Source organism: Galleria mellonella, unplaced genomic scaffold (assembly GCF_026898425.1).
Source record: "Galleria mellonella isolate WM207_F2 unplaced genomic scaffold, CSIRO_AGI_GalMel_v1 utg300, whole genome shotgun sequence".
Lineage (NCBI taxonomy): Eukaryota > Metazoa > Arthropoda > Insecta > Lepidoptera > Pyralidae > Galleria > Galleria mellonella.
The window spans coordinates 4,541,300-4,554,417 of NW_026442068.1; the positions used below are offsets into that span (position 1 = coordinate 4,541,300).

At 32.8% G+C, this 13,118-nt stretch overlaps 1 protein-coding gene across 4 annotated transcripts in view; it reads left to right on the top strand.

Annotated features, from left to right (window-relative positions):
• Positions 1-13,118, top strand: part of LOC113523498 (cytoplasmic dynein 2 heavy chain 1) — a 77,525-nt gene that overhangs the window by 9,316 nt on the left and 55,091 nt on the right. For all 4 annotated transcript variants that reach the window (XM_052895680.1, XM_052895681.1, XM_052895683.1 and 1 more), the window contains 10 exons: positions 348-500; positions 1,556-1,765; positions 2,283-2,535; positions 3,031-3,174; positions 3,348-3,553; positions 4,538-4,653; positions 4,744-4,889; positions 5,104-5,271; positions 5,826-5,984; positions 7,604-7,728. In XM_052895680.1, the coding sequence (XP_052751640.1) occupies positions 348-500; positions 1,556-1,765; positions 2,283-2,535; positions 3,031-3,174; positions 3,348-3,553; positions 4,538-4,653; positions 4,744-4,889; positions 5,104-5,271; positions 5,826-5,984; positions 7,604-7,728 (1,680 nt within the window). The remainder of the gene's footprint in view (positions 1-347; positions 501-1,555; positions 1,766-2,282; positions 2,536-3,030; positions 3,175-3,347; positions 3,554-4,537; positions 4,654-4,743; positions 4,890-5,103; positions 5,272-5,825; positions 5,985-7,603; positions 7,729-13,118) is intronic.

Sequence of the window (13,118 nt, forward strand, 5' to 3'; positions counted from 1 at the left end):
TACAGATGTTAGCGCCTAGTATAATTTCATGGAAAGCGGTTTTTTGTTTTAATGGGTGATAATGGAATGATAACCCCGCTTGCGCTATCGATATACGTTGACGGGGCACCAGTGAAAGGAAAGGTGACGACGAAAGCAAGTCAGTTAGTGCATCGTGACGAATTCCACTAGAATTAACCACGAATGGTTCCCAGGGGGAACCGCGAGGAGGTCGAACTGATAGTGTAGGTATATTGCTAGTAATAGGATTGTTCTTCCCCATTACTAACAATCCCTTTCCTCTCATTGTAGGAGGTAACCTCTTTGTATATAAAGATGCATAATGGATATTAAATATTGTGCCCCAGCGGACACAAGGTGTGCGTACAGCCGGCGATGGAGGAGCTCCGTGTACAACACTACCACCAGTTGCGACGGCTAGTTGCTCTGCCGCAACACTTCGTCGGCCTCAGCGACGAGAGACAACTGCAACGGCCCATATTTGCAAATATAGTTGACAAGTACGTAAATTTGTCTATCATCAAGAAAGTTTAATTATTATTTATATATAATTTAATTGCACTTGTAAGAAAAGTATGAAGTGAGTTAACGAGCAATTTATTTATTTAACTTTAATGCACAGTGTAATTGTCCACAGTGGATAGTCCTCTCGTGAAAATGCTCGCCAAGAGGAATAGATCATTATTAGTGATTAAGTATTAACATAGTTTTTAAGTACATTTACTAACAAACATAGATCCAAGTTATCTAAAAATAAATAAATAAAAAAAATTGTACATTTGGCGGATTTAATATCATATGATATAATACTATAAATATCTATTTAGAAGTATTTCAAACAAATTTATATTATATATGTTATAATATAAATTAGTGTGTCCAGAAATTTTGACTAATATAAAAGCTTGATAGTGTTTTTAAGTAGGATTTGCTATTTTTGTCCTAATTGGTGAAATATTGCTGATACATACAGATTTAGATTTACAGTACTTATATGTGAACTTTCGTGTTTTGACTCGAATTATTAATAGTTTTTGGTAAACTGCACAAATGATGTTCATTGTTTTGTTCATGTCTATAGGCGAGGTACACCACATTCACAAAACAAATATTATAATGCATATATTTTTAAATATGTGCATTATAATAATTATTTTGTCTCCTAAGGCATAACTTACATTATTTTTATAATTTATTATGAATATTATTTAATATCATTTTGTTACTATTACAATAAAATCAACTAAGTTTTATTATTATTAATAATAATAAATAGTTTTAAAATGTACTAAATCTTGTTTTTTTACAGTATGTCCCTAAGTTCAGTTTGTCTCTTGGCATAGGTCTCCTCTAACAATTTCCACTGTGACCTGTCACATGCTACCCTTCTCCAATGATATGCAGCTGTGAGTTTAGGTCGTCTCCCCATTTTATTTGTTGGCGTCAAATACGTTTTATTAATAAATATGATTTAGCATTAAATAAGTTTTATTAATTAATTCCAAATCATATTTCTTTCAATACGTTACGTCCAACCGTACGTGTGCCGCTGCAGGCACAGCTGGCTGGGCAACCGCGCCGCGTGCCAGGTGGAGGCGGCGCTGCAGGCGCTGGCGGCGCGCTGCCGGCAGTGGGAGCGGCGCGGAGCGCTGGCGTGCTCGCCGCGCCTCGCCGAGCTGTGCGGTCACTTGCACCAGCCGCACCACTTCGACCTCAACTTCAAGGCCTGCAAGGCCGCCGGCCAGGCCGTCGCCAAGATGGACTTGTACGTTGCTCTGGCCCTCATAATTCCTCTTATAGTAAACGACCAGGAACTTTTCAAGTCGATGGTAAATGACCATTTTCCGCCACTATTGATTGTCACTTTTCATCAGGTGTGGTAAGACAAAGCGCCAATAGGTAATAAAAAAAAAACCGTGAACACACGGCGGACTATGCTCGTTGTTAAAAAAAATAAATTATTATGAAGCACAATGTTCCCAATCGTTAAATGGGTTAATTGTACTTTTCTTCGACAAAGAGCGCAATTTACGATGTAGTGTTAAAAATAATTTTTGTATCATCGCAACACCAGCAAAAAAACAAAAATAATGTTGAACAGAAAATGTGCAATTTTCGTCTGTTTAGACTTATAAGTAATCCTCCCCTCCCCCTCTCTATTTTCCATGCTCTTTTTATTTTGATTTAACCAGAGATATTGCACAGATATATAAAAAATAACATACTGTTTATTTTTGTACATATACTAAAGAAAATAAAATGTACTCTGTAATTTGCCATAGTGAGGACGAAAAAATCGAATGGATATCAGTTGGAACAGCTACCCTCCGGCGTGAATTCGAGGCCCAGGCACGAAATTTATGGACAATATTAATGTCGTCGCTTCAAACTAGCTGCCGCAAAGATGTTGAAACCATAGACACGTTTGTCGCTGGCGCTAAACTTGCGCTTGAGAATAAAGATCTGCCCAAAAATACTAAGGAACTTGCTGAAATAAGTGCTAAACAGCAAGCACTGCAGTCAAATTTGCCTGAGGTATTATCAAATTGAGAAACTATTTAATTTTTTTTTTTTTATTTTTATCAATTTAATATGTTGATCAGCAGTTTTTATTGAGGAAAACTCAAAGTCCTCCTTTACAACCATCATTTGATCGCTTCAATCGAATATCAGATGTTCAGTCGAACATCTTACTTAAGAGGCGCAAAGTTATATGTATTCCGCAGGGAAATGAGAATATTAGAGATCTAAACTTCACCTAGAAGCGTGTTTTACTATTTATCTATTTATTGTATTTTGTTATCGTGAACGACCGTGATTTCCCTTGATAGTTATCAACATTCTTAGAATCCTCGTTGTCCTGTGACATATACATGTAAATGTGAAACTTCTAAAAATGCTTAGATGTATGTTTGTTTTTTAATTACACTCTAAACGGATCTTAATAACATTTGGTATACAGGTAAAAAAGCCGTCGGATAAGTTTGTTTGAAATAAGAGATTTTATGTGGAATTTGTTAAATTTCTTAGATGGAGCAATTAGTAGAAGCATTGAAACGTAAAGGACACATGCTGCGGACATGGGGAGGGGATGCATCAGTGGATGATACTATTAAGGAATGGTTGAAGATGCGAGAACTTATACAGAGTCAACAGCAAATGTTTGAACAACAGGTAAATTTTTAAGACCAGACGAGTTTTATATATATCTATTTGTAATCTAAATTAGAACTGGGTAAAAATTGGTTTACTTTTTTTTTTAAACAATAACTATTTTTTAATACATTACTTGAATTGTTAATACAACAAATAGTATAGGAAAAAACATCGTTCGGGTCTCATTTCAGGCTGAGATCGTGAAATCAAGCCTCAAGGGAGAATGGGAAAACCTGGAAGTGAGCGTGGAGGCCTGGGTGTCGCGGTGGCAGGCGGCGGCGGCGCGGGCTGCGGACGGAGAAGGCGCAGGTGGAGCTGCTGCCGCCAGCCGCTGCGCGGACGTGTTCGCAGCGCGCGACCACTACCACTCGCTGCGTGACCACAGGGACCGCTTGCTGTACGTAACGTACAGCACATTAAAAAGGATATAGATCGGTAATGTAAAAAGGATAAATGATAATATGGTAGAACGAGGTCATTCACCTACAGAATATAAACTCGAAAAACATTTGGTGGAAATGTGAATAAAATAAATTTTGATAAGTTTCACATTCTGAGGTGTAATTATTTTAAATTAATGTAGTTGGTTTGGTTAAGTGTGCTGTACCTGGGGATATCACTATATAAATTACAAAAAAAAAATCCACTAAATTGCATATTTTGCGTGTAATGATGCTGTAAACATTAAGCTCTTTAAATATGATATAGATGCATCAGAAATATTTTGTAGTATAATTGGTTGAAATAGAATTCCTAATTTAATCCAAATAAAATAAAAATTCTATATATCCAAATTGAGATGAAAATTATACATGTACGTGAATTTGTTATTTTTTAAATTTCTATAAACTTTTTGAACATTTGAGAAATCAATACGTGTAATATGTGTAGTGAAACATACTGTTTTACTCCGCATGTGATACTTACAGACATATGCAAACGTACACGGCACGGCGTATATGCACATACACACAAACACACACACGCCATTTGCGCGGCTGTATGTAATAAGTATGTTTGTATACGTATATTTAAAATTTAACATGCACCTATTGTGATTTTTGTTTGTTTATATTATATCCTGACTATTTCTACCGAAAATATTTCATGGTGGTGACAAAAGTAGACACATTTACACTATTTTATATATATTTTGTAAAAGCAAAAGCACACATACACACATTATGTACATTGCTTTTTTTTGTATATTTATTCTTTTATCTTTTTTTATTGTGCATAAAGGAATGCAAATAAATTATATATGTATTTATCTATTTGTGGACAGAGCCCGTATCTTTATTTGCCTGTGTTCTCTTTCATGTATAGTCTATGAGCAGCCTGATAATATTTTTAATGTCATATCTTTAATACATTTTTACAGAAAAGAATGTGATAAGTTCGATATGAAACTTGAACCACGTCAAATTTGGCAAGATGCTGAAAAACTTGTTAATGACCTTGTTGTACTGTGGACACCGCTGAAAGAATACAATGAAGGTAAATATTTTATTCCAAATTTAAATACTAGAGCTCTGCAATTTAAATGAAAAAATAGTAATAACGATGATCATACATTTTTTTTTTCAGAATATGAATTGATTGCTGAGCAAGAATGGATAGTGTTCCAGAAAAAGCTTCATGTACTAGATGAATTTGTATCTAAATGGAGCGGACTTTTGGAGCCGTATACTATGATCACATTGTACATACAACAAGAATTAGAAAAATATACTGTAAGATATACATAGTTATATATTCATTGGATTTGATTGATTTGTAAAATCTTGAATGCCCTAGCTTTTATTTATCACCGTAAGACGTCTGGTAGCTTAGAGAAAAAAAAAATTGAAATTTTTAGTTATCTAAAGTTTAGTTGATCTAAAAGGTTATTTTTAAAATGATTTTGTATTTATTTTTATTATTTATAACAATATTGATCGTCAACAGGATTTGACAATGTTGTTAAAATATCTTCGTGGAAATGACTTCACGGAGCAGCATTGGCGTGAAGTATATGGCCTCTTAGATATGGAATACAAGAAACCTGACACTCTTCTAGTGAGAGATCTTCTGAATGTAGCTAGCAACATCAAAAAGCAAATTAAAGCTTTACAGGTAGTAGAAGTGTCTTGTTGTCTATCTATTATATAGATTAGAAATAACAAATAAATATGTATATTTTCATAATAAAGTATTAAAATAAGTAGTGTAGTGGTTTAACTAACTCATTGCATTACCTTCCGATGGTCAATACGAACATTTGTAATATACTTACTTATAAGTAGTAAGTAATGTTTGTTTATCTGTTTGTTTTTGATTTGCGCGCTTTCTAAGATAATATGTATAATTTTCTATAAAAATATCTTAATGTTTATCGATTTAAACTTAGTTAAACATTTGATTGCATTTCGGAGGCCCTAGATCGAATACCATTTTAAACATTTAAAATTTTCGAATTCATATTTGGGATATAAAGAATGGTTATCATTTGCATTGTGCTTCGTAAGGCATGTAAAGATTTCGTTCAGTAAGCCTTGATATCAGATGGCACCATACAGACTACATTAAGATTAGTAGGAGTAGTACTTAGTGTACGAAGTACTGCTACGAGCACAGAATCTGTTCCAGTTGAATTTTTATAAATATTAATTAAATACATATTTTATTAGAAAATTAGTACGAGTGCGTCGAGCGAAGCGGCTATCAGAAGCGCTCTCAACGAGATGGAATTGTGGTACGCAGGCGCTAAACTCGCTATAATATACTACACTGATAAAGCTAAACGATCCACGCCCATTGTGAAGGACTTCAAAGAGATACTTACCAAAGTGAGTATTTTAAAAATAGTACAAATTATATCTCAGTGCCTTAAGATCGTAAGGCCCATTAATATTTTGGTCACTTGGTTCCGTAGTACTTGTCACTTGGTTTTTAGTGCTTGATTCAAATTAGTAACTCATATTCTACATGGTTTTTTTGTAATATTTTTACTATGAATAGTCTACTATTTTAAACAATACATTTATATATTTGTACATTTTCTTTATTTTAGGAATCATTAATGAAAATTCTCTTGATTTTTTTTTTGGAATAAATGTAGGACCTTCATTGTAACTTATGAAGGTTGCCAGGGGAGATATTAAAAATATACAACGTCATTATTTTTCTAATATTATTTAATAGCTTGAAATATGGTACATACTCAGTTCTACTATTTTTTATGAAATTGATGGAAAGTGGTAACTGTCGCCTATAGACATAGCAGTACCGTGCACATAATGGAGATATATTGTTTCGCCTATGATACCCCTCATGTGTTACTATTCCTGAGGACTCGGGTGTTATTCCTCTGTACCCTGTAAATTCACTGCCGTATTCCATCCTTCAAATTGAAACACAGCCATGCAAACACAACTGCTTCACGGTAGAAACACGAATGAGACAGAGATGCCTAAGCAAACGACTTTTGTACAAAGTCTCCTTCTGGTAAAATATTACTATTATAATGATCGTACTGTAACAACCAGTATCACAGATATCTGTAATAGGAGATGTTCAAGTATTACGTAACGCAATTTTTGGAAAAATAAAATTTTTCGCCTCCTCTCTCCCTCTTTGTAACATTTTTCTGTCCCCCAACCTTCCCTAAACCTTACGTAAATGACCATTTTTACCTAAAAGTCACAACACTGACGAATACTGACAATAAAAATAAAATAAAAATGATGTACAAAACAGTCGAGGAATTCCCCGTAAAACGAAACAAGTTGAAAATTTGATATTCATTCTTTACTTTTTTATTTCAATAAAAAAAATGTTACGTAACGCGTTCTTCGAACCTATCAAATTGTGTTACGTAATACTTACCAGAGGGAGACTTTGTACAAAAGTCGATTGCTTGGGCACCTCTGTCCCATTCGTGTTTCTACCGTGAAGCAGTTGTGTTTGCATAGCTGTGTTTCGGTTTGAAGGGTAGGATATGGCGTGAATTTAGAGGGTACAGAGGAATAACACCTGAGTCCTCAGGAATGGCAACGCATGGGGGGTATCATGGGCGAAACAGTATACTCTGTTATGTCCATGGTACTGCTCATATCTATAGGTGACCGTTACCACTTTCTATCAGGTGGGCCGTCAGCTTGTTTGCTATTCTAAGTTGTATAAAAAAAAATGCAGAGAAAAAGGGGATTGTTAGTAATGGGGTCTAACTCTTTATTTGCAATACTACACTATCAGGTCGACTTCCACACGGTTCCCCCTGGAAAACATCGTGGTCAATTCTATGGAATTTGTCACGATGGGCTAACTGACCTGCTTTCATCGTCATCTATCATTTCTTACTGGTGCCCCGCTAGTGTATACCGATAGCACAGGTGGAGTTATCATTTCATTGTCACCCCTCATGTGTTTTTAAATGCCAGTATGTAATCTGTGGTGCCATGCTCAGGTGGAGGAATACCAATGGGTGGTATCATCACTAGGCACCGCGGCGAGCTCCGCGTGTTCAGCGTGGGAGGCGCGACTGCGTGCTGCCCGTCTGCTGCTGCGTGCTGCCCACCACGTTCAACGCAGGTTAGTTGCCCACGCGCACTTGTTAATGCTAAAGGCAAATTGCTCATTCATCTATTTTGATCAATAAGTGTTGATTACTTTATTTATTTATTTATATTTTTGCACACATTAAAATATGTCTACAGGGCGGACTTAATGCCTAATGGCATTTTCTACCAGTCACACGTTACGCTAAATAGAGAGAGTAAATGGCGATGCATTGGTCTAACAAAATCATTTTATAAATGAAATAAATATTTTGATAGATAACAACATTAATATATTATGATAATATTATTATGTAAAAATATTTTATGGTACTCTGTATCGTTATAAAATATGTATATTATAACTATGTTAAAATTTTATTATTTATATTTTCTCAGTAATAAGCATCGATTGTTAAAAAATATTTAATTTATTTTGTGATTACATTTTTTTTCTTTCATGAAATTTAACAATATCCACTGTTATTTAGATTAGACGAGGCGTATGAAATTAAATAAACCAGATACGTATAAGGTTAGATAGAGACTACTACCTTATAATGGACTCTGTTGAGGGCAACGCATTAAGAATAGAACAGTGCATTAATTTATTTTAAACGTATTATTGTAACTATTAGGTAACTATTAAAAGTGATCTCATTTTAAAAATAATGATGACAAGGGTGAGCTCGAATTACTGCTATTATATGGTAGTGCATATTTAGCGTTTTGTAATCGTATGACGGTGCCGTCAAACACGTGTGCTACAGATGTCCGGGTTCATATACATTAAATGTTCTCATAATAAAGGTTCCTTTTACGACTTTGGTACGGCACACGAAGCCGGACATAAAATTAAAAGAAATAAAAATTACTTGTCTTTCAGCAAATTCGAAATCGAAAAAACATTGCTCTAAAGTCTATGTAGATTTTGCGAACGAGTATTCTACGTAATGTTGTTAAATTGAGCCGCATTTTTTTCGGTTCTGTAGAAGTAACTATGCAATTGAGCACAATATAATAAAGGATTATTATATTACGTTTTACGGGTTATATTCCTAGATACGGTTAATCCATAGAATAGGTAATCCAAGACAGTCATATTTATATATTTTTATGAAATACAAACCTATAATTACTTCCATAACCACAAATTTGGTTATAGATAAATATATACTGTGTTTGCATTACTTACAGCACACAAATAACAGTACAAACATACACATAATACAGACATACACAGTAAAAAGAGATAAAAGAATGCATATACAAAAAAAAAAAAAGCAAAATATATAAAACAACAATTTCCCTCTTTCATACGTGTGCCATAGTAACACAAAATGTTCACAACTCAGTTTATTGTTTTGCCCTCTAAAGAGCGAAACATTGATATTCTATTGTGGTCAAGACCCAGTCGCGAAAATACTTAATAAAAATAATACCAAAAAAAAAACAAACAAATGTGAATAGAATACATTATGCGTTCATTATATTTGCTACCATTTGATATTTTATTCTAAATAAATAAAATAATAACAGATACCATTAGAAGAGGGGTAGTCAGAGGTCACTTTCTGTCGGATTCAGGCATTCAAGCAATAAATGTTTCCGCTATATCCTATTAGATACGCCAATTGTTTAATAATTAAACAAAAATTAGGTTCTTTTTAAATAATATAATGTTACTATACCACGACAGATATATAGGAAACGGATAATTATCCGTTTCCTTCCGAAGTAATTACTTCGACAATCTATGTTATAAAATCATTTTTTCAATTTTTTATTAATAAAAATTCAATTTTTTATTATTTGACAAACAGATGAATTAGTAAGAACTACGTTCTCACATATTAGTAAGTAAAAAATCTTGCATGTAAAATAAATAAAATATTTAGATATCTTTTTGTGAATGATAACTTAAAGAATTTTTTGTTCGTGTTTTCGCCGTATGTCTGACCTTGAAATGTATGTCATTATGTAAAAGATTGTGATTAGTGGACGAGTTTCAAACCATTTTTTTTTATTTACAGTCTGGTTTAATTAGTTTGTACTTATGTTTGGTGCAATTTAGATCCCTCACAAGCCAGAATTGGAGTAGCTTGTAAAATATTACAATAGCTTCGAAGTTTGTCCTTGCGATGTAAAAACTGCTATCTTTTTAAAAAGTCTCCAATGTGGGGCATTTGAGACTAATCCAGACATTATAGATACAAAATATAATATTAGCATGTATTCTTACAGACGCTGTAATTGTGCAAAAGAAAAAATATCTAATAATTATAAAGATATAGTTATTGTGGTGAATTATAAAAAATAAAATCAACAAAAGCATGTCAGATCTATCGAAATAAATATTTATTATTAATTATTCCATGATATATGGTCACTGAATGTTCATTATGTGAATATAAAACACACGGTGGCCTTTTTGATCTGGAAAGCCATAACTATGTCACATGGCATTTGTAGTTATTCGATTTTGCGTTCCCGTCCATCCTGCATTTGTTCGTCGGTTTTTGTTGTACCCTATTGTTAACTTCGATTGTTCAAAGGCCTGCCTTAACAATTCATCAGTGGCAACGATTCGTATTAATAGTTACGTTTGTCAAAAAAAATGTAACAAGTTTCGTTAAAATCTGTCGAGTAGTTTTTGTTTCTATAACGAACATACATACAAACAGACAGACAAAAATTTTACTGATTGTATTTTTGACATCAGTATCGATCACTAATCACCCCCTGATAGTTATTATTTTGGAAATATATTTCATGTAAAGAATTGACCTCTACAGATTTATTATAAGTATAGATATATTGTAGTACGTGGGATTAATGATGAAAAGTATAAGAATGTCTAATTATTAATGATACCATAGTCTATTGCTTATATAAAGTTATTATTTTTTATTAGAGTTACGTATTAGTAATGAATATGATTAGCACACATCACAAGCTGGGACTATGTAAACTAGATAACGCGGTTCACTGACCTGAGATTTAAACTTTACAACAGCTGAAATTAGGCAAGAATCTATACAGATAGTGACTACTTACCTACGGACATATAATGAATACTTGTTTATATAAATATTTATGTATATAAAAAATATAATAAATTACCTAAAATTATAATTATTGTGAGTAAAAATAAAGTATTACTATTCCATCAATTTTTTTTAATTAATTAATGAATATTTTTATTAATGTATAATATATTATAGAAAAAAAAATCAGTGTAAAGTACTAATTCTATTTAAGTATATTGGTGATGCGTGTATCACTTTATCTTCCTTTTTTTATTTAATATTTTTTTATTTAATTCGCATCTTTGGTTTATAATGAGAATATATAATCAGATATAATAATAACATTATCATTTAAAAATAACAAAAAATTGATAAGCTTTCCTTTTTCTTATTCCACTACATACATAATTATATACTTATTTGTAATAACACGAGTAATTAATAAATAATATAAAATATATTGTATATGGGACAGTTGAAAGGCCCTCTGCTTGTGAGTGATGGTGATTAAGCGACACACGTAAAGTGGCAATAGTAGTTCTTGAAAATAAGTTTACGATCTCAAAGATCTAATCGGGCCATGCGGTGCAGTTACAGTCATGTAGGCTATTTTAGATCTCCCTTCCTGTTTGTGTATAGGTACTTATACTGAACGCAATGTACTAAAGTTACAACTGCCAGCCCGATATATCTGGAAGACCTATGATTTATATAAGTATATTTTTTAACTACATCGTCTTACCTATCATCATAAAATCTTCTGCAGCACAACTTGTACTGCTGTCGCATATTCTTAGAGCCAACAACATAATTTCGTGTTGAAGTATAGAGTTGGTTGTGAGAGTGTTACTATTATTACTGTTTCCATTGTAATTCTGCATTTGTAGATTCCTTTCTGTAATAATTTTAACTAAAAATGGAACGTTTTCATTTGCTTTATTAATCTGTAATTGAATATTATTTTTAAAACTTATGTTTATATTTTAATGAATGAAGTTGAAACAATTATCGGTAACGACAAATGTAGCAAGTTCATAAAATTATATTATGACATCTCAGCCATTATCTGCCCACTGCTGACCATATGCCTTTCCCATAAGGTACGGTTCTGAGCCACCTGCATTTACTGACTCCTTGCATTGCATTTGAAGTCGTCGCTCATTGCGTTTGCTCGTACTTGCTTTCCACTCAAAAACCTTTCTTCCTCATCAATTGTCGGTTCTTCGAGGTATGTGACCAGCCCATTGTCACTTCAGCAATGTGAAATTAATAAAAATAATAGGTTGTTTCTTTATATTATAACATTTAATAAAATATAATTTTATGTGTACGAATCTAACACCAGAAACGATGGAATGACCCTGTTGTCTCTCGAAACGTGTACGTGATGATTGCCGCGCAACCAATAAAATATGGACATGCGGAATAATCCCGGCAACTAGAGAGGTCCGATTATAAATCCGAGTGCATCCAATCCTACGCCATGCAGTGCACACGTTAGCTGGGCAAAAAATGTTACCTATTAAGCTAAACAATATTATAATTTCACATTACCAAAATACAAATTACAAGAATTTGATCATTGTTTAAATATCGATTTTAAATAGATTATGAGGTAATGTTTAGAAGTCTTGGTACTTACTCGCTCTTATCTATCTAAAATTTATAAAGTGATTTCCTATTTTTTTCCAAAATTCGAGTGTAGTAAAAATGTAGTTTTGTATATTTACTGTAAATGTATTTTCGTTAAATTAATATTTAGAATGTAGGTGGTACATTTATTCTATTTCCGGCCAGTTTCTAGTTAACTTGACACTGATAAGGGGTTATCGTCCAACTGTCGAAATGTAACAATTTATCTAACGTTTACATAGACTCTATTAGCGTTTTGTTTTAACTTGTCCATTATTGACCTTAGTTTCGTCACTTTTAGCATAGAAATAATAGATATTAAGTACATATATGTATTTTGTTACCACGATAGTATTTCTTCTGGCCCTATAGGTAGTACTTTGTACCGTTTAACTTTTAATTTATGCTAATTTTGACGCCTTTTTGCAAACATGCCCTGATTCCATGTTTGGCAAACTACTTTTTTACTATTAAAAATAGTAGTTTGAGTTAATATTATTTGATCTTTAGTACATAGTTTAATTTCTATATAAATAAGTCCTATATCTAGTAAATTCTTTTTTTTTTTTTTTTATAATAAGTAATACTTTAAATTAACATTTGTTATTATATTAAAATATTATATCTAAGGTTTATTATTTATGTCGTATGTAATTTCGCGTACCTATTGATTGGCATTTGAATCCCAAAGGAGATATAATTCGGTAATAATCGTTACAATAACGAGTTCTTGGTTGCAAAATGTTTATCGCCCTAGTTTTAA